At 35.5% G+C, this 23,692-nt stretch overlaps 1 protein-coding gene across 4 annotated transcripts in view; it reads right to left on the bottom strand.

The window, feature by feature from the left end:
- Window positions 1–23,692, bottom strand: part of PPHLN1 (periphilin 1) — a 66,081-nt gene that overhangs the window by 35,769 nt on the left and 6,620 nt on the right. For 2 of the 4 annotated variants that reach the window (XM_029963602.1, XM_029963598.1), the window contains exons 4-7: window positions 22,385–22,564; window positions 21,543–21,604; window positions 5,997–6,247; window positions 1,691–1,761 (exon numbers count right to left, since the gene is read on the bottom strand). In XM_029963602.1, coding sequence (XP_029819462.1) covers window positions 1,691–1,761; window positions 5,997–6,247; window positions 21,543–21,604; window positions 22,385–22,564 — 564 coding nt within the window. The remainder of the gene's footprint in view (window positions 1–1,690; window positions 1,762–5,996; window positions 6,248–21,542; window positions 21,605–22,384; window positions 22,565–23,692) is intronic. The other 2 variants (XM_029963601.1, XM_029963599.1) reach the window with 2 other exon arrangements.

A 23,692-nucleotide genomic window follows, 5' to 3' on the forward strand; every position in this document is an offset into this window, starting at 1 on the left:
TTTTGCCAACACTTTTTCTGTCACTACTTCTATGTCAGTGAAGCACTTATGTAATCCAGCCAAGAGGCTGATCCCAAACAGACTCCACTGACATAGGACAGTACATTACAAGCAGATTTGGAGACTTCAAGAGAAAAGCAATAAACAGCCATGGAAATACTTCCATTTCTGCAGCTGATGCATACCCAATAAATATTTCTGTTGTCTGCGGAATTGACTTTCATCAAAGTTTCATTTTGTGTAACCTATACCAGATGAGCATATACTTGCAAACTGCTAGCAAAAAAACCAATGCAGCATAGATCAGATCTGACTGAAGACGAAAGCAGAACATTTACAGAATACTTTATGTTTCAAGCTCACACTACATATTAGAACAAGAGCAAGAGATTTTGCAATTCCTCCTTGTTCTCAAAGTTTTGTATTAAGCAAGGATTTGATATTAAGCTGCAGTATGCTGAGTCTGTAAGCAAAGTAGGTGAACTAATTATGAAGTTTATTTTATGATCTAAATCAGTGTAACTTATGCATAATAGCTTTTATCTTACTTTCCTTATTTACATCACTGAAAATATATCACTTGCCTCCGCCCTTAAGGACATTGGCATTTAGCTAGCACAGCAGTTCTAAAAGAGCTGCATAAGGGATAAGTACTTAGAATAACATAGCACAACCAAAGCCTGTTTTTTTCCCCACCTAATTATTTTCTTCAGTGTCCCCTTCTCTCAACAAAAAGAACTTTTTTTGTTTAAGCACTCCACTGCTTTTATTAAAAAGACCTCAAGAACTGAGCCAGTACACCATGTTACTTAGGGCAAGTGCTACTTTTTAATAGGACCTTATTAATTTCAAACAATATCATGCATTGTTTCTTTACTTCTCATTAAAGTATTCCTCAACAATTTACAGAAAATACTCCTGTGGAAGTGTTAATTTTAACCTCAAATATAATTTGCAGGGAAGCAGTCTGTGATGTGAAAATGATTTTGCTGCCACAGGAAAGCCAGAACAATATTGAATGTTGATTGTTCATCACTGTTTATTAGCCTGTCCATTTAACTAATTAGCAAGATTATGTAGTTGGTGCTCAGTCCACAAGATCTGATGGGAAATAAAACGGCATTAGTAAAAACATAAGGTGACACTTACCAAACTATCTTGCAATGCAGCTCCCTTCCCAATTAAATGCCATCATTCTTGCCACATCCTCAAGCACCCTGTTTCTCTGCTATTTACATTATCTTCTCAGTCAGTCAGACACTTTACACACTATTTCCAAATCCAGTCACAGCCTAGGAATCACTAAAGGATGAAGTTCAGTGCAAATACAGGCTTGTCCAACTGATCTGTTGCTCCTAAAAACCACCTGACCATTTTTTTATTCCTTGCCATTCCTTTTCTGGCACAACCTGAACTTTGAAAAATGGCAATTTTAAATTCATACAAAACTCCCTTTTTCCTAAAATGAGACAGTGAATACCAAATAAAAAGGTCTGTCAGTGCCATCATTAGATACACAGCATTATCAGCACCTTCCTATCACATAAGGGAAATCTATCCTCTGGCGGACTGCAGAGCAATTCAAGATGCTCCCTTTCATAACAATTGCACACAGCATCTCCTTCTAACTGAGGAAAAAATCCAACAACGAGCAATCTAAAAACATGGTGAGAAACACTCAAAAACTCACCTTTGATGAGGGTACTGCTGTGGACCCTGAAGGTGATGCATCTCTCGATGTTCTCAGTGTCCTCTCTTTACCTACAATTAAGGAAAAAATTAATGACTGTGAAATTAAAGATATACATTTCAAATATGCTTACTGGCTTACAAAAATTGCAGTGAAATTTGCTCAAGTCAGACATGAACCTTATCACTCTCTAAAACTACCTGATGACAGGAGGTTGTAGCAAGATAGGAATTGGCCTCTTCTCCCAGGCAAATAACCAACAGGACAAGAGGAAATGGCCTCAAGCTGCACGGGGGGAGGTTCAGGTTGGAGATAAGGAAGAATATTTTTACTGAAAGGGTGGTCAAGCATTTTAACAGAATGCCCAGGTGGTGGACTCAATATCTCTGGAAGTGTTCAAGAAACAACTGGACATAGCACTTAGTGCTATGGTTTAGTTGACAAGGTGGTGTTTGGTCAAAGGTTGGGCTCAATGATCTTGTAGGTCTTTTCCAACCTTAGTGATTCAATGATTCTGTGAAATCTACATGCTTCATCATCTGATAAATATTGATAAGACTTTCTTCTCTTCACAAGGAGAGAAGAGATAGAGCTGTGTCATTTCACACATTTAGGAAAAACCACTATCCTTTTCTCCATCATTAAATGAAAGGGCATATCAATGTGATTCAGCAAGATGATGTAGTTTCACTTTTTAATATTCATGTAATAATATAAAGAGGTGAAATATTAAACACAGTCAATCATTCCAGGAAACCAGGCAGTGTAGGAACTGGTTTAGCAGGCCACAGTATGTTGAAAAGCCCTGCCATGGGAAACACTCCTGTATTGTATCAGCCACAGGCTAGATGTTCTTTTTATGATCAGTGTTTTTCTTATGAGAGTTACAATTGGCAAAATGTCAAATCAAATTCACTGTGCTAATCACAGTCTGTGCATGGTCTTGCCACAGACCAGTTTCAGGCAGCCCACAGCAGCAGAAATGGTTGCAGTGTAAACTACTAGTTTTCAAGCTGTGGTCCACAGATTACATCTAAGGGATCTGCAAAAGGTAAATACAAAAAGCAAACATGTTGTCAGTAGGCCTAAATTAACTAGACTATTCACTCTCACTGGGAAACAGTTGACTGTTCACAAATAAAATACAAACTTACCTTGGCTTCCACTAAATTTTTATCAATACAATTAATAAAGAGATGACTTAAAATGCCTATCAAATACTTACAAAATTATTTTAGTAGAGCTATAAACATGATTGTTCATTATGGTTTTAAATACGGCTTTAATTTAATGAGTCAAAGCAATAAAGAGCAGACATGATATCTCACTCCTATGAGCTGAGCTATTTTCCTTTTTTTTACTCAATGCCATAAAGTAATAGTGCATATGTATTTTAAAAAACCTACACAAAAATGTAAGGAAAAGTCTATACAAAATGCATATCTTTAACAATAGGAAATGCTTAAGAGGTATTTGAAAAGTTGGTCTTCAAGTCTTTTGCCACATTGTGATACCATATGTATAGGGTAGACTTAATACAAAGCAAAGATCACTGTTGGAGGCAAGCAAGTTACTGCTGTAATGTTGAAGGCCTACTAATCCATGCAAAAATCTTCGCAGCTACTGATGGGTCTTTCAAAAATGCTAATGAAAATAGGTGGGAAAATTACTTTAACAAAAGCAAATGTTCTAAATTGCACTTTAAACCTCAGTTTGAAGAGGATGCTAAATGGAGAGCATACTTTAAAAACACAGCAATCAACTTTACTTAAGAATTTCTAGTAGACATAAAACAAAAGAAATTGATCTTTAACAGAAAAAAGCTTTTTAAAAATAAATCATAAATAGAAAAATTATGAAAAATAAAAAGCTCCTATAAATACAAAGTATATGTCAAAACCAAAACCAAGAAAATAGAAATAGTCATGTCTTTAATCTGTCATACTCCTCAAAGCACAGAACATCTCCCTTGCCACCCTGAAGTTTTGCTCCTGTGATACCTGCTTTTCAGCTCCATGGCTGGGCCACCTCCTTTTGAATTTACAGACTACTCTAACTCTGCCTCCCACACACCTCCTCTATCAGACTGGATTCTTTAAAGATTATCTCAGTTGAATGGATTATATGTTTGCACCTAAACAGATGAAAATGAGCTGATACAAGTGGCAGTAAATTATTCAAAGTTAAGCAGAGAGAAAAACCACCATTTAATTTGGAGACATTATTAGGCCTTTTTTTCTGAATATGTGTGGTTATTTTGAACCCAAAAGCCTACTTGTAAGACTAAACATGACACTTTCCATGCACCATATTTGCCTTCTTGCATCTCCTCCACACACCACCCTACAGACTCCTTACTTCCTGGCCCACTGAAGGAATACCACCCTGCTTCTCTCCATGCTCTCCCATTACAGATGAATGCCTGTCCTTTCCATTAGCCCCTTCCCTCCCTTTACCAAGTTTATTCACATCCCCCCAGTTTTCTTCATTTAAGTCCTGTTTTTATCCTAATGTATGAAGAGCTGTAGAGCATGGGACATTCCTTCTTCAGTGGAAGTCATGAGGCCTAACCAATTCAGATAGCATGATTTTAAACAGTGTCATGATATTCTAAAAAGGTGCCATATTGGAAGTCCCACGTGAAATAGTATATACTTTGCATGTTGTAAATCCATTTAAGTACCAACTAAAATGTAGTGTTGATATATATATGCCCCACTTTATGTTCCTTTTAAATATGTAATACATGAGCTTACCTAAGGCAAATCATATTCAAAAATTATTCTAAAAGTATTATTTAAGCCATTTATATTTTGTGAATAAGCCATTTTGGTTCAGTCATCTAGAGGAACAATTTAGTAGTACTGTTTTCCAGGAGCGAGCGGTTATAAAGAAATAGTCCTCTGTACAAGCCATCTGGATCCTTAGAACTGATTTAAAGGTGATTGGGAGAGATGTTTAACCATGCAATTTGAAAAAAATAGCAAAAACTACAGACCTAGATGTAAGATCCTACACCAGCATCTTTTCTGGTTTGTGAAGATGTCTGCTTCTACTTCACTACTTCCACTACTGTCTGAGTAATTCTGACAATATTCTATATATCTGTACTTAAATGATTGAAGTCAGCTCAAAATTTTAGGAATACCCTGAAACATGCCAAAAATTTATGTGGCTTTCTCACAACATTGCTTTCCTAGTAAGTATGAGCTGCACACCTACAACACTTCTATAATGTAGAAAAATATATTTTCCTTTTCCTCTCCTACACTTAGAGAAATTCATGTTCACTGAGTATTGCTACAAAATGTTAAAAGAATTGCAATGACCAAATAGAAAGATCATCTGTATTCTACAAGGAGTAAAATAATTCCTCAATATTTAAACAATGCTAACTAAACTATGAAGATCTTTTTTGGCAAGAAATGCTACATAATGGTTCAGTGTGTCACTCTGGAAACACAACACGTCTATAAAAATAGTGAATAGTGAATAAAAAAAATCTAATTATATTATAAAAGCTGCCAAAATGAACAGTAGGTTTGTATAGTTCACTAGAAAGCATTTGCAGAAAGGGAAATCAAATCGGATTAATTTACATAAGCAGTACAAACAGCAGTGGCTACAACCGTAGTATACTAAAAAAAGCTATTTTATCTTTTCTTTTTTTTCCAAATCATTTAAATAGGAAAACCTCGAATATTTTCAGAACAGATGATTCATTAGACTTCTGGAAAACATTAACAGTCAAGTTTTTAAAAGGCAGAACACACAGAGTATAGACTCAACTGAGATATGTTTCAGATTTCTTTGAGGAAAGCAAGATTTGAGAGGATCTGACAACAAGATGAAATTGCTAAAAAACAATCAGTTTCAAAAGCCTAATAATACAGTTCTAAGAACATCTGGAGAAAATGCAACAAGTATGTACTTTAATTTCTCCAATTTTTTAATCCCTCTTTTCCCCTGGCTGCAGGAAGAAATGTCTTGATCTGCTATAGATGACAGCAAAGGTTCTTGTAAGGGAATCCAATGAAGCACATAAAGAAGTAACAGAAGGAGTTGATACTAAAAGGAACATAAAGTACTAGAAAAAGCTGTGCAGCTGAAACTCCTACAGTCAGTCTAGAGCCACTACCAAAATAACATCTACAATCTCCCACATGAAATACATAAGGGAACAGAAAGTACAATGAAACAACCAGAGCAGACAACATATAGATGGTACAAAATGTCTAATTTTCTCATTGTAAAAGAAGTGCAGTTTCACCTCACTAACCAGTGCTCATCAATGATCCAGTATTACCTTGCTGAGCAGAAATATTTCTTTTATGTAAAGATGACATACTTCTGCTATGCTGGTGGAAAGGATAAGCTTTGCTTCTTTCAGGAGAGTAGCTCCTGCTGCTGACACTAGAGCCAGATCTGCTGTGCGGAGAATCCCTTCGGCTCCCTGGTGATTCCCTGAAGAAAGGAGAGTCCCTCTTATGAGGGGATCGATCTCTCACATAATGAGAAGGATAGAAGCTTTTTCTTCTGAAGCCATCTCTGACGTCCCTTGGAAGACAACACAAAAATTAAAGTTACTTGGTTATCCTTCCAATGTTTCTGGAACAGCACTAAACAATACAATGGTAACATTTTATGCCTTGTAAATACAAATAGATTAGCTGTCTAAAATCTTAAGCATTGTTTAGAGTACTAGGCAATGAGTGAAAAACAAGTGGAAAAATAAAAGGCTGTAATTTTTTCAGATTTCATTGAACTACTTCATTGCTAGAAGCTAATTCCTTTCTATTTCTTGATAATACAGCTAAAATATAAGAAAAAAAACATTCAAGAAATGGGAGCTCTCGCAATTTTTTTTTCAGATTCAGTCTACTTCCCCTGGAAATTAAGCCTTCATTTACAATTGCTAAAAATGCATATGCAAATATTGCTCACACTATTTGGTATTTTTCAGCTTTGTTTTTTTCTTATTTTCAAGGGACTATATCCCTCATTTGACTTCACACATATTGCTATGGGAAATATCACTGAGGGATTTCAGCTTATATCAAGCAAAGACAAAAAGAAATCTGCAGAATATCTATTCTCAGCCTATGTATCCACTCAAGATTAAATCTTGAATGAAAATATGAAGACTTATACCTCCTAAAAATGTTTTTCACAGAATACAATATTAATTTTGAACTTTACTGTAAAATGTCCCAGACTCAACTGATATTAAACCATAATCTAGTAACCATGACAACTTTCTATTAAATTCAGATATTGTTACTCCAGACCATACCATAAATGTGTTGGTTACCTGTAAATTATATTAATATATATGTACGTGTACAGGTAAAAAAAACCAAACAAAACAACAAACTCAGTATCCTTTTGAACTTGTCCTAAAGAATCTCAGAGCTAACAAACACACAAGCTAACTAATACAAAACTTGTCACATTCGCCTTGGTCGGAAGATGTATTGCTGAGAGAAGGAAGTACTTCCCAGCTTCTTCACAGCATGGCTAAAAGTGAAAAGAAAGACTTCATATCATTTCTAGTAAATCAGAATGCATCATACTTCACTATTCTTCTCCCCTATGTCTCATCATAGTCCAATATTTTAAACAAGTGAATGTCTCACAAAGATGACCAAAAATCTGGTGGTGTTATTTAGCACAATGTAGCTATAGCTATGAGATGTATCCAAAAATAGGGAACTAATGCTTTATCTACATTGTATGTATGAACATTTTATGAAGCAATAGACTTGAAGCAGAAGTTCACACTTGAAGAAAATGAGATTAGTTCAGTACTGAACTATTTTTTCTAGCTAAGTGAGGGTTATTTACTTATTTATTAAAGAACATATTAATCAAATATTTATCAGGAATGAGTTTGGTACAGCCCACTTTTTCTTCCATTTCCTTCTGAACCTCTCTTTATGTATACAGAGAAGTTTATTATGGAAATGTTTACAGAGCCCCAGCTATTGCACACATAAAAGAAATGCTCTAATATCCACATAAGAATTTAAAAAATATCACTGAAACATACTTTTAAACAGGAACACATTTGAAAGGCTCATTCTACAATAATATTATGTACCCTAAAATAGAATCTCACTTTCAATTTTTGAATTTCCATTTCATCACTCCACGTTAATTCTTCACTGGACCATATCTCATACAGAACATTCTATATTAAATCTGTTTTGGACAGCATAGCAACAGCACAGCATTTCTGATGTTTTCCATTAACGTAACAAACAACACTGAATAGAACAAAGTAAGTATTGTTTTGCTTTTATTTTTTTCCTTAAATACTTAAGCTAACATACACCTGCAATTTGGTAATGAAGGCCCCAATTCAAGCAAAGCAGTTAAGCACATGCTTCAGATTCCAACACATACTCAAAAGGTTTATTGAGCAGGGGCAATATTTAATAGAGATGCAAGATTTTGTGCTCAGCTGTAAATTTAAAATAGAGCTACTACCCTTAATAACAAATACAGGATTAATCCCTTTTATATAGCACCCCTGAAATCTTTTTATTTTGCATTCTTATTTCAAACTTAGTCCTGAAAGCACAATTTTGTTCTCAGCAGCGTTGCAACAGAAAGTAGTATCATTAACCTCGATGAAACCTGACCAATAAATTCTCACTAAAGCTGACATTCTTGGATGAGCTCCTAAAATTTTACAAGTAAACAGCCATACTCTGATATACCATTCACCAAGGGCTGCTGAGGGAAGAGCACAAGTCTGAGAGCTATTCCAGTTAACCATCAGCTCCAGCTTCCTCAAAGATAAAACACAATTACATAATAGACAAAGGTATGGCTTTCTGCATAGCAGAAGACCAAAAGAATACAACACAGGGAAGGTTTTCAGATGCCAAAGGATCAGAAACACCAGCTTCTCTAAGCTATCACTACCACAAAGAGCACTTCTGGTCTCATTCCTCCCTGCAAACCATTCAGCAGCAGTGTTGTGGAAAACTGAGGGCTACAGGAAGTCATGTAGTTTACAACAGGGAGTGGTACAGCTTAAACTACATGAAAAAAAACAACTGGTGTGTCAGTTTTATATTTTAAGAGTACATAAAGGTAAAATTAAATCACTTGCTAGAGGTGAAATGCCCAGGAATGGAGGTGTACTTAGGTACATGATAGCACATCATATGCAATACAGGAAAAAGCTTTGTTGTAAGAAGAATCTTAGTGCACTCTCATTGAATTCGTGCTCCTGGGCAATTGTGTGCAATACCTTGTCTCTGGAGCTTCTATGTCCCAATACAGACGTTCATCTTTTCAGATAAAACATTAATCTATGATGTGGTCCATCCATAAAGGACATAACTCTCAAGTTTGACACTGAAATGAGGAGACTGGCAATAAAACAGCACATTGCTGTAGAACAAAAACTGAGGTTCTTCCAATAATTTATAGGTGAGTGCTGTTTATGACCTAGATAAAAAAGTCAGAGAAGTTTTTGTGATCCTTCCATCTGAGAATAATTATTGCAATTGTCAAAGGGGATAAATATTCCATTTATAGGCTTGGGCTTAATTACTAACCTTGCCTAAAAATAACCCACACAATTTTTTAAATAAATTGAGAAAATTATAGATAGCTTCTACAACACCGGAGTTCAGTGCAAAGAGGTAAAACAGACAAGATTTGAACTGAATTCTTTCTGTCTCATAATACACAGGCAAGGGGGAAGGGGAGGGAGGAAAAGTGCAACTAAAATAAAAAATCCTCTTGCCTTGTCAGGACACTGCAAGGGCTAACAGAGCTCATGAGAACATGATTCAGATGACATAGAAAACATTTAATAAAATATACTACACCCCTAATCTCTAAAAGAAGAGTCGAGAACACTTCCACTTTTAACATCTTCAGCGTAAATGTAGGTGGTGGAAGATTCCAGCCACCATCCTCTCTCCCAGAAGTCATTCTATTTCTTTCTGAAGTACGTGGTTGTGCAACAAACCAACAACCTACTCAGGTTCTGTTTTGGAGACTTATTATAATCTCATGTTGTTGTCCAAAGATTTTTATGCAGATTTATCATAATCTAAAATAATACAGAATTACACCATCATAGACATAAGTAATTGCACTTGGTTCCAATGGCTTTCATTTGAACATGTGAAATGATGACAAGATTTCTTATGACAACTGTTTTTCAACGTTTTATTACTAAGCAAGTAACTGCAGCACTTGTGATATTTGCATTTGCTTTAAATGAAACTAAGGTAATTAGGACTAGTCAATGTAATCTTATTAACAGCTTTTTGCATGAAGGCAAGAGGAAATAGGCATTCTGAAACACTGCTAAGTCTCATGCAGGGAAGGGTAACTACACGTATAAAATGTACCAAAAAAAATCAAAAATATTTAAATGTTTCACAATTTTTATGATGCATGCAATACTACTGAAGTTATCATTTCCAAACACCAAAACTCCACACTGATGCCACTTGTCCACCTCACTCAATATGAAAGCTACTCATCTCCCACCACCTCAGGATGTCACGACAGATCAGAGAATAAAAACTAAGACAACTTGAATATTATATCAACATTAGAGAGAAATGCCTCTTTGTCCTTTAATTAAATAGTAAAGCTGTGCACTTCAACTGCACTGGAAATCCCACTACATTCCTCTTTATCCTTAGTAAAGAGTACCTTGTTTCTACTGTCATCTATAATGTACTATTAGACTTGCTGGAAGATAAGTCCACACAATAAAAGCATTTTTAAACCAAAACTCTCTTTCTATTATCTGACACAGAAAAATTATGCTCAAGTGTACAGATAAGGACAGAGAAACAAGTAACAAAGAGTCCAGAAAACAACAGATTTAAGTACCAAAGAATTAAGGGCAAACAGTCTTATACAACTGTTTGCAGAATAAAGACAAAATACGTTCATTAGACAAATCAAGATCCAATTAGACAAAAGAATTGCATTCAAATGCACGTGATCTTAGTTTCTCTTTTCAAAAACATGGGCTTAGTAAGTTCCCTGCAATTTCTCTACAATAGAAAATAAATCATAGGTCTGAAGTTCCAGAGGCAGCATTAGTTTTAAGTGATGGACCAACTTACAATTTCTATAAACAAGCTACAACATTTACAACTGCACTTTGAGTAGCATATCATGCCAGAAGAGTCAAGCAGTTAAGACAACAAGCTCAAGGAATAAACCTCTTTCATTTTATGTAGTAGCAACTGAATCAATTCCTAAACAGACTCAATTCAAAATGGAAATAATTGAAATCTTCTATCTCAATATAAGCTTAAAATCGGAAAGAAGAAGGAAGCACAACATGGTATACCTTCAAATACATTTTTCCCCTTATATCAGAAAAACTGGTCATCATTACTGCTTCTAGACAAAGTTCTAATGGGACAGACCTTTCTGAGTAGGTCTTTGTACATTTGCGGTCATCCTGCCACAAGCACATGGAAAAGAACTTTAAAATATTTCCCTGAGGTACCAAAGACATTGGTACCGCTCAAAAGGTGTTTTCTTTGGGGTTTTTAACTTTGTTTTTTACTTCACAGTCAGTATCAGTACTTGCAAGTGATTCAACGTAGGTAAGCATTTGTCTTGTATACAAACTAAGCGCTAGAAAGAAAGAGATATTTTTGCACTTTGTTTTAGGGACATAAGTGAAGGTTATGTTCAGCAAGCTATTACTCTTTGCCCCAAAAGCTATCCTTAAAATCCTTAAATAAAAGAACACAGAAACCTTGAAATATCTGCTGAAGGAGCTCTCAAGCTTTTCATCAGTGTGCCGCAGAATGCTATTAGTTTATTGATGCGTAAAAGAAAGCAACAAGCACTGCAGTAGTATATACTGATTTGATTAACTCTTGGGGTTGACTTTCTAAGACTATCAATAAAATGTTGCAAAAGGAAAGAACAAGTTGTGGAACAGGTTTGTAAGCAGTAATACCTTTTGTCAGTAATACTGATACACAATACCCTTATTATATTTACTTCTCTATCTTCAAATCCCTTAATGAGATCTATAAATCAGAAAAACACTCCATTTTTCTTTATAACACAAAAATGCTTCACAAAACTCTATCTTTTTATTCTTAAATTGAAGTGAGATTTGAAGCAATTAGGTCAAATAGGTTTCACCTGCTTATGCCCCAAAGTGTTGTATGAGTGGTATGGACTTCTGCATAGAAAATTTAAGAAAAAGTTAGCAAACTACCTCTGCTTTTGGATTTCTCAATATAAAAGACATTACACATACCTGACAAAAAAGTTCATTATACATAATGGCGTTTTTCTTTATGTGATCTCATTCCTTCCTGTCAAGTATATAGCTTGTTCAAAATCAGAAAGCCTCAAGTTACGACAGACATTTCCTCTTATAAATTATTCAGCCATGTAGCTTTATCGTTTTTGTTTTCCAGTTCGCTTTTTCCCTTCACTTTGATTACAGTTTACAGTCTCTGTAATAAACACTAACTTGCCTCTTTTTGTAGGCCATTTCCTATATATTACAAACAGCACTTGAACATATTTAATGCAGAAGCAAGTTATGCTGCTTGGGTAAATTCCTTATTAAAAATCCTTTTGCAACTCTTGTATGCCTCCAGTTATTTCAATGATTTAATAACAGTTAACTTCAGAGTGTAGCTCCATGACAAATCATACTGATGGAAACTGGTGCTGCTAAGATCCTGAACTTTGCCATCTTCCTTGGACCCATATTCCCACTCCATATTTTCTTTCAGAAGACCAAACTGGTAGACAATTATTTAATTCATTATGACGTTTAGCACTCAGGACCAACTCACTGAACATTCAAGGCCAGGTTGGATGGGGCTCTGAGCAACCTGATCTAATTAAAGATGCCTCTCCTTATTGCAGGGGGGTTGGGCTAGATGACGTTTAAAGGTACCTTCTAAATCAAACCATTCTATGATTCCATAAGTCAACACATCGATTCACCTTTTCCATTTAATTCTGAATTTTATAATCATGCTCTCAAACATAATTTCCAAAAATAATTAGACATACTAGTCTAGGTAAGGTAGGACTTAATTTAACATATGCAACTATTAAACGTCATATTTCAGAACAGGAAGACATTCCCACAGCTGGCTGACAAAACCCTGTTGCGTGTAATGGCATCAATATTCAGTTTCACTTAGACAAAAGCATTTATTATCAACTCATAAACAAGTACTACAAACCTTCATATACAAGAGAAAGAACCTTTAAGGTTGAACTAATGTCAAGACTAAAACTGAGAATAATTTGTTACCATGCAAAAACAGCGTCATCTTTCAAAAATAATACCAATGGCATGAGATCATAGAATTCCCTTATTGATGAACTTTTCCTCAGTGTAGTTCATAACATCCTAAAACACAGTAGTCAAAAGTCAAAAAATCAAAAATCTTCTCTTTGCAGCAAAATGCTTAGCAAAAGGATGTCTATACTGTCAGTAACACTAAACTTTTTCCTCTGCTCTCCTGTATCCTAATATTCCCACCCTTTCTCAACAGGAATTAAATTCCCCGAAATTTTTAGTATACTCATTATAAAACAAACAAGTCCTTGGAACCCAATAAATGGAAAATTTGCCTCCTAAGGGAAATTATGTCAGTCCTTGGAGGCAATACTCCTCAACCTGAGAAAGCCACAACCACATTAATCAATCCAATTCATTGGCTATCACTGAGATGATTTAGTTAGATGCCATCTGAACAGAAGCTGTTTAGACTCGAAGGGAGACTCCCTTCTCTTTCCCTCCCCACTGTCTCTCAGTACCTAGCTGTTTTTCCACAAAGTGGTTAGGAAAACTTTCCAGAATAATCAAGTGCTACCCATGGGAGTTTGCCTCATTATTTCCCAATACATCATTAACTTGCTAGTTTGATACAATTTATAGTGCTAGCTGTAAGACTGGACCAGACGAGCTTGCTTTTTAAAGGTTTCCTTTAAGTGAAGGGTTAGCCAAGATCTTACAGTGTAAATGTACATAATCTTATCTTTAGGCATGTTACCCTATCATACATGGTAAAGAGAGCATCTCCTTACAGTTTATTAGCATTATGTAAACAACATTGATAAGAAGAAAATACTAATTTTCCCAAAATGTGACTTAGTTTTAAACAACAAATCAATGTTGTTACAAAACAAAACCGAGTTTGCACAGACTACTGAATTTTTCCTTACAGGTATATCATAACATATTAAAATCTGTAGTAAAAGTTCTCATGTAATAACCACTGTTAAAAATATGATGGTAGCAATTCCATATGACAATTTAAAACCTTACAAAACTGCAGTGGGAAACAGTTGTACACACAAAAAGCAACAGATCCTTAAAACATAACACAGCCCTGGATCAAAAGCAAGTCAAACCAGATAGCAGCTTAGAAGTGACAGGAGGAGAACTTCTGTTTTTGGGATTTTTTTTACCAAGTTTGGTATGCTTGCTGTAATTGTTGTCAAATACAAGTCAATTTACTACCTAGTCATTTCTTGTTCAACAAAAATTTTTAAGAATATAAAAATTTTTTTGAGAAGTTTTTAACTATCTGTCTCTATCTTTTCTCAATCCTTTGGAGTCACAACATATAGAGATCACATTTACATATAACTAAAACATTTCAAAGGACCAAAGTATAAGAAATGCCATGCACACAGAATCAGACTGAAAATACCTATTATAATTACACTTTTCAAAAAGAAGCTTACCCCGTTTTCTCTTACAGCTTTTAGAGGAGTTAAACCCAAGATTTTGAACCGTTCCACATTTCATATAACAGGTAAGCTCTACTACATGAGCCTGTATATTTACAAGCTCAGCAGGGAAAAAAAAATCAGGTAGTGGGAAGTTCTGCTACTTTGATAATTTCAATACATGAGAAATACAGAAATATTTTGAGTAGAAAAATAAAGCTTCCCTGACATCATTCAGAAATGAAATAAACAGTCAGAATTCTCTGTAACCAACAACAGCCAAAGGAGTCTCCCACCAGCTAGGAGTGGGGAAAAAAAAAATCACAGCTCAGATTTGTTTGGGAAGTTCTAGGGTTCTGGTTGAATGCTAAAAATACTGGCACTGCCCTTACAAGCTCATGATAAGAAATGACTATGAGAAAACCAAATTAAATTATCAATACACCTTATATTATTACTTTAAACTCCTTTCTCTCAACCTGAGATGGAAATTGCATAACCAATTAAAAGAATTCTGCAAAGCCTTCTGAAAGGAACAAAATTATCAGTAAGCAATTTTTGAAAGCAGACATTTTTTTTTAGAATTGGATGGATAAATTTCACAGAAATAAAACAGGCCTTCAATAAACATCACAATCAATTGTTAGACAAAATATTTAAAAATTAAAAGCATTCACTCAGCAACTAAAACTAGCTGCCAGTGAAAGCAACATTCACCTCACAAAATAAGCACACAATCAGCTAAAACATTAAAAAAAAACCCAAGGTTGAAAATAAGAGCAATTTTTACCTCCTCTCCATATTTTTACATTGTAGGGTGGGAGCAAAAAAATTCCACAGTTGAAATCCTCTCTACCAGTCAAATTATAAAACATAATCTCAATGTGCAAACAAATTAGCTCTGTTGTGCTTTGGGACAATTAAAGAGGCAGTGTAGCAGAGAACAGCTCTTAAAGAAAACATAGCAACTACTGAATCAATAAGACCACTGCATAAGACACAAACTGTAATATGAAGTCATTAAATATTTAGTGTAAACCAGAATCAACTTTTAAGTTACATATTACCTATTATCTTGTTCCAAAAAGTGCTAACTTCCCCCCTCCACCCTCCAAAATATCATAAGCCAAGGTAAACTAATTTAGCTAGCAGCCTAACACAATGAGTTTTCTGAACTAAAGATTTCAACAGACAAGTCCTTGCCTGGAGTTGTAGACAGGTATAACGAATCTACCACAATGATCTATTATAAGGAAACCGTAATTTTGTATATGAATAAACAAGCTACTCTCAGTGGGTCGTGTGAATACCTGAGAGGTTCAATGTTCTGGCAGGGATTTTACTTATTTATTGAAAGAAAAAGGCATGTGCTAATGAATATGATTATAACTCTGCTTATCAGTTTGTCAAAAGCAAGACCATTTTCTTTGGGTGACTGCCATATTTATTTCCCTCCACATATGGTTTTTAATAAAGAATGAAGTTCTTGTATGGTGTCCCTTAAGACCTGTCAAATATTGCAACAGAATAGCAGACTTATGTACATTTATAGCATCAACTCATAAATCCCTTTGGCTAAGTTTATCTTTTATAAGCAAGACAAAGATCAGTTTACATTACGAGAAAGTTTAAATCCAAAGCCTAAAGACCTCCCACAATATAATACACTGTTTTAAATGAGTATAATATTTAAAAAGGTTCACAATTTCATTAATTAAAGAATACATACAAGGGAGGAGAACAAAAAACAACAAGAACAACCTACCCCTTGTAATTCAAAGGTGATTGCATGGTGTTAATGTAAAGATAACTGCCTTGGCCTACGACACATCTGAACCCTCAATATGCAATGCTGGTTTATTAAGAGAAGAGTCAGTGACCCTTAACCTCCATGTGGAGACTCTCTCATCAATGGTTTTCATTTAAAATAACTATTCTTGCCAAATAAGAATTTTCTTCCCAATGTACAATTTTCAGACCACTCCTCTACAACATCCTGTCATCACATAATCCTGCAAAGAGTTAATCACTAAATGGAAGGGTAGTTCAGGCAGAGATCAGAAAGCCAGGATTGCTGGGCTTCTATCCCCCACTTTGTAACCAATTTTTTACATGCTCTTCAGTAAACACAGCCTCACTGTGAAGGTGTATGCATCTATAAAAATCAAGATATATTATGCTGTACCAACCTATAGAGGTAATTGCAAGTTTAAATGTTCAGAAAAACATGTAAAATTGTCAGAAGAAAGGCAATGTGCCATTGATTTATAAGATTTCTAAAACAAAATATCGAACTGACTGACGAATTTCAGTTGTTCACAGATCATTAATTGTTTAAAATTAAGTTTCAATATTTTGCCAGACAGTTTTCTCTCATTTCTAGCACCAAAATTACTTTAGTATTTCCATTTCTTACACAATATTTCCTGTGCACTCCACAGATAAGCAGATTTGGTTTATATAGACAAATGGATTAGTATTGAAGACTAGACTAAGACTACTTTCTAATTTCACAGTGAATATAGGAGAAAAACCCAACCAACAACCAATAAACAAAACAACACGCATAGTAGCAGCAAGTTTCCTTCATTAACAATGAAAAAATTATTCATAACAACTGGAGAGGAGATATTAAAAATGTCCTAAGTAAGCCACTTCTCAGGAGTCTATTTCATATAAACAGTATTACTACTGACACAGAGTACTTAGTCTGCAAATACGGCAATCCTTATTTAACAAAAATCTGGGCCTCGGATCATTCTAAGGATCAAATTTAATGCATGTGTAGCTGGGATTTACAAGTGCGTCATTTTGTAATTTCTCTTTGAAGATGAGTCTTACACATCTTAAGTTGCCAAGTTTCGCATATTTCACATCTTATGAACTTAGTTTGGTTGGGAAAAAAAAAGAATGAAGTAATGCTCTGTGCACTCAAAAGGATTATATTTTGGCATGACTAAAGTGAACAGCAGCTAGCAATCTTCTAAAGCATTTCACACTGAAAAGTTCATCTGACCTCACAGAAATGAACGTATATGCAAAATTCATTGCTATGAGGCCCAGAGAGAACTAGAGTCCTTCAACATATAACAGCATAATTCCCTGCAACTTTTAAAAAAATTTGACATGCATGAGTGCTTCGAATAAATGAGCTTAATATATTGCTAAAGACAGTAACACAGCTCCAGAAGTGATCAACATCAGTAGAAGATAAATATACAAACAAGTATATCTTAATTGATCTCTACCTCTCTCAATTGCTAAGTTTCACCATTCTCAGCATCTTGGTCACCAGCATCAGTGACCAAGAGAGTAAAACTGTCATAACATGTGCAGAAAATTTTCTCTAAACTAAGAGATTGTGCTTTGATGTAGGATTCTTTGTATATGCCAACTACACTTGAACCAAGAACCACTTCAAACCAAGCTAAAACTGTAAGGTTACAAAATTCACATCAGTTCCTAGAGTTCAGAAATCCAGCAAGAATTCATTAGGTGACAACAGGAGAAAAAGAGCTAGGAACTCATTTTGAAATCTATGCCCCAAATATCCTCGGAATTACTTTATTTTTTACATATAAAATACGATATTGCCATAAAGAAGTCATAGTCAGTATGACGCTGTTCACTAAGCATAGTATAAAACAGGGTTAACAACTCTCAAGAACCGTGAGATCCAGAGAATAGCAAAAGGACTTGTAATGCTCCACTCCGTGGTAGACATGATAATGTCTACTATGTAAATGAAAGCTGCTTGGAAAGTGGAGCATAACTCCATAAGAAGGATGAAGGCAAGAAAAAAAAGACAGCTAAGCCAAGTGGTAGAACCTCAGCAATCCTCTTGTCACTCACGGATAAATGTTGCTGGTCAGTAGACACATCACAGCTGAAGCCTCAGCTCTGCAACTGCTAAGTAAGCAAGCACTTCCTATTTTTAGCAAAAAGGCAAGAAGCTCAAAAAAAAGCCACCACAAAAGAAACAACAGCAACCAAAACAGCAACCAAAAATAACACTACAAAAAACCTGACAGCTGGTTTCTTCAACATAGCAAAGTTTCAGAAAACGACAGACTCATAGAATATCCTGAGTTGGAAGGGACTCACAAGGATCATTGAAGTCCAATTTGTGGCCCTGCACAGGACAGTCCCAAGAATCACACCATGGGCCTGAACACATTGTCCAAACATTTTTTGAACTCTGTGAGGCTTGGTGCTGTGACTGCTTCTTTGGGGAGCCTGTTCCAGTACCCAACCACACTCTGGGTGAAGAACCTTTTCCTAATACCTAACCCAAACCTATCCTGAAACAATTTCAGGCTCTTCCCTCGGGTCCTGTCACTGGTCACCACACAGAAGAGATCAGTGCCTGCCCCTCCTCTTCCCTCACAAGGAAGTTGTAGACTGCAATGAGATCTCCCCTCAGTCTCCTCTTCTCCAGGCTGAACACAAGTGACCTCAGCTGCTCCTCCTACAACTTCCCCCAAGGCCTTTCACCATCTTCGTTCCCCAACTTGTGACACTCTCTAACAACTTTATATCTTTCTTATATTGCAGTGCCCAAAACTGCACACCATATTTAAGGTGAGGCCACACCAGCGCAGAGCAGAGCGGGACAATCCGCTCCCTCGACTGGCTGGCAACGCTTTGCCTGATGTCCCCCAGGACACGGTTGGCCCTCCTGGCTGCCAGGGCACTGCTGACTCATGTTCAACTTGCCATTGACCAGGACCCCCAGGTCCCTTTCCATGGCACTGCTTTCCAGCATCTTATTCCCCAGTCTGTACGTACACCTGGGGTTGCCCCATCCCAGGGTGATATTTTCACTCCCCAAAATTCTGCATCATTTAAAGATTTTTGATATTGCAGATAAGCAGCATTTTACTTCAGGAGAATCTCATGGAACGTTTTTTAGCACTCCGAATCAAGATAGGGGGAACAAAAATGGAAATAGTAGGAGATAGAAAGTACTTTTCGACAGTTATATCAAAACCCAAAGCAGGAAAATCTGAATGATGAATGCTTAAAAGGAAATGCTAACATGATATTTGCAACAATTTCTTATGGCACATTTTTAGCTACAGAATGAGTTTTTAAAAATACTCAATAAAACTGATTATTTGGGTCAATAGAAGTGCTATTATTTTTAGAATTTATAGTCACTGCACTGCCTATGAAAACCCATTAACTATAGAAGTCCCCTGAGTGTCTTTAGCTTCTAATTTCGTACTACGTTTTGGCCATGTTTCACGTAATTTAAGAAAAAAAATCCTTTTTAGAATAATCTTAAATCTCCTTCTACTACCTCGAAGAAAAAGAAATATTTATATGTACTTCAGAAGAACTTACCCAAAATAACTTTCAGCATACCCAAAGAGAAAGCATTTTTGCATATACTAACTTTTTAATATCATGTTTTATAGAGCAAATGGAAAGTAATTAGTGTTTTCACCACAGGAGACAACATATACCAAGTACTGTATTTTGATTTCCTCTGTTGAGATCCACTACATAGCTCAATAGAGAGCCATATGCAAGAAATCATAATTAAGTGTATTACAAATATGTAACATTACAAGTCTTTAGCAGACTGATCACAAGATTTTACTTTCACGGTTATTTACTATATTTATACAATAAATCAGCAGGGTTTCATTTAATTGCAAATATATTCTCATACCCTCAATTGAACCATGGATCTTTATGAAGTTCTTCCATATCATTACTGCAGTTGTGTAAGTTACATAGTCTAAAGTATAAAATGAAGACTCAGATGGGACTATCACCTACCACACAACATGCTTTTAAAGACTCCAACAAAATGAGCTGACATTTTATCCTCACATTTTAAAAGGAAGAAATCAGGATGCATTTAAGACAATCTTTTTGACCACTGGGTGCCACTCTTGTTCTGTGTACAATAAACTGCCTGACAGTAAGTCACTCTTCTCAGTCTTTTAACTTCCTCAGCTTTAAACAACTCTGATTCTCCTAAATTGAGAGGAAAAAATGGAAGAATTTTTACATAAGTTTCTATTAACCACTACTTTTCAAAAACCTTTACTATTTCTTTTAGCCACAGGAATGCAATTTTGAAAGAAGTATAGTACACACAGACCCTTATGGTATATGGATTTCTTTCATGGTGAGGTTATAGAATAACTCAGTTATATTACATCTAAATAATAATCACATTCAAAGGAACAGATGTATCTACTGCAACTGTGTAGCCCTGTATTGATATTGCTACTAACAGCTTCATATTCGTATTCAAGACTAAGGCCTTGAGCAAGTTTGTCAGGTTTGCTCTGTCTGAGCTTTTCCTGACCTCCCCGAAGTGGTTTTTTTAACTTGCTGCAGGTTTAATAGCAATTTTTCTAACTGACCAGGTGTCTATAGCTAACCTGGTTTACTTTAGTTGAATTTTGTATGGTACAACCACAGTTTTTAATACACAGCAGTAAAAAGGAGTTATTCTATGATATTTATGACTAACACCATGATGCAGTATATACAAATACAGGCCTGGTATAATAGACATCTTGAGAAGTGGAAATGCAGAATGTGGCATATAAAAGCACAGCCATGAGGTAACATTCTTAGATTAGATTGTTAATATTTCAGATATACTAACAATCAATTCTTGTCTGAATATTTAAGGTGGGTTTCATCCTTTTCCATAAGTTTTGTGTAATGCTACCTGTGCACTTTATTTGCTAACTGAAATAATCCCATATCAAACATCATTCCACTGTATTGTGGCCTGAAGATACTGCAATCACAGAATCAAATAACAGACCAAAGAATTCTCTGAAGTCATCTAAAAACTGTGACTGACCAGGGAGACGCACTAAGTTATTTACAGGCCTAGGTTACCATCCTAAACATGTTATCATTATGCCTCCTATCCTTATTAAACACATACTAAAGTAGAGACTTTCACGCCATACCATTCATTTTATTTCTATTTCAAGCAATACAACTAAAAACCACTGTCCACTATTGTCTTTTACTTCAGCAGATGTTCTTTCCCTGTCATTGCACTGCTCTGCTCTACCAACTGTTTGGATAACAAAGTAAAATACCCTAAATATTTCCAGCTTATGCATGGCACTACTATAGTCTTACAAAGTACCTGTATTCAGGTTGCCGACTTGTAGGATGATCATCCCTCGCCCATCTGTATCCTGATTCATCCTGCAAAACAGACATGCAAAACAACTGTGTGACATGTATCTCTACATCAGATGTCAGGTACAGCTAGTTGCCAACTAGTTACTTACTGCAAAATCAAAGCATTTAATGAGCTAAAAAAAAAAGCTTTAATCTCTCACACCAAGTATCCTCTTAATTTATTCACTGTACGCCATTTTCTTTCTCTATCAGTACTAAAGAGAGCAACTTTGCAATGCTGTACAAAACACAAAAACTACAAAAGTTTCTAAAAAAAATACAGATGCTTTGACTTAAAAAAAATTTCCTCTTTGAAATACAAATTACCATCAATAGCTTGAAGTTACAGAATTCCAAACAGCTGGATCGCAGGAGGCAACAGTAATAACCTTTACAAGGGACCATAAATTTTGTGCTTACATGCAGCTACTGGAAAAAAAAATGCATTCATCATCACAACAGTGTTTAACTAAGTGAACAACTGTGAGAACTAGAAGGATACGTAGATAACATTCAACAACTTGCATGTGCAAAGACTTGTTAAATAGAAAGATTCTGCAATCATTCTTCCATTCATCCAGGTAACTTTGCACTGCATTACAGAGAGGGCTTCTAGCCATTTTTGTTTTCCCAGTTCAGATTCTGGGCTTTCACATCCAAAACCTGGATTTCTTTTCTATTAATTCTATTTCAGTTTGTGATAACAGCAGTAACACCAGTGCTCTGTCTGAAATAGTATGTTAATTGTTTAGTATTCAAGCATTAATGAAAAAATAAATATCATAAACATGCAAGAAGAATCACCTTACGTACACCTCGGTGTGGAGGGCCACTTCTTCGGTCATGGGCAAAACTACGACCCTCTTCATAGTCTCTGTACTCAGCATGACTGTAATCATCATACCGACTGTAATTTCCATCCCCAGGTCTCTCAAGCAGTGGTGGTTTCTTGGGCACAACGTTTACTATTCTATGGTAATCCCCCTAAACCACAAAACAAACAAAATCACATTGCTTTTAAAAGACGAAAATCTGTAGTGAATAAACAAAACTAAAATTATTTCTAAATATGGGACTTAAATAATCTTAAAAGAAGAAATTGTACAGGAAAACAACAAATATTAAAAATCATGCCAGTCTGATGGTGGAATAACTTATTAAATCTAATTGGACACCACTCAGATTCAATCCTTAAGCATTACAAGTTTAATTATAGAGAGAAAATTTTCAACAGCATTAGCTACTTTCTAACCATCAGCTACACGGTTTTTTTAAGCATTAGCTACATGTATTTCTCAAAGACTTTTATATTAACTTTGGAAACCAACAGAGCAAGTTACACCTGTAATGCCTGTAAAATAAAGACCACATTTGAAAACAATTTACTTAATGTCCACAACATCCCCCACACAGCAGAGGTTATAATTAAGACAGTCCTTGCTTCATAATGTTAATAGATAAGCACCCACTCAATACAATGCAGTAGGTGATCTGAGGATTCAAGTGACAGAGAGTTTTAACACTCATTTTTAATTTTAATGCAAGTTTCAGACAGCTTTTTGCAAGAACACAAAATTAATTTACTGTATTTCCTTCAAATAAATAACAAGTCATATGCCATTGCCAATGAAAGAAATCCTATGTTTATTAAGCAAAAATTGTCCAGCTGTAAAAAAAACACATTCAATTTTCTGGAACCAAGTTTTACCTAAGTCAACTGCAAATAAAAAGCAAATGAAAACATGAATGAAAGATTTTGTATTTTAAGTCTTCTTCCTTTAGCAAAATATTTTTTCTTTGGGCCTTAAACCAAAAGCTACATATGCAGAGAGTTGAGTTAGCATGAGCAATTTGGAGGGGGAAAAAGATATTCAAACTATTGTTTTAATAGTAAGCAGAAGTCACAACCTAATGCACCAATAGTTTTTGTAGAAAAATACAGAAAAATTACACTCATAAACTGTTAAATATTGTCATGCAAAACAACTTAGTTCTGATTTCACAGGCCACCCAACAAATGGATTAGAGGGCAATCCCAAGCCAGGCTATAGCCATACTGATGCAAAGTGGATACTTCACACACAGTCATACACAGCCACAATGCTCGATTTA

This window comes from Manacus vitellinus, unplaced genomic scaffold, assembly GCF_001715985.3.
Source record: "Manacus vitellinus isolate BGI_N305 unplaced genomic scaffold, ASM171598v3 scaffold_5_pilon, whole genome shotgun sequence".
NCBI classification, from domain to species: domain Eukaryota; kingdom Metazoa; phylum Chordata; class Aves; order Passeriformes; family Pipridae; genus Manacus; species Manacus vitellinus.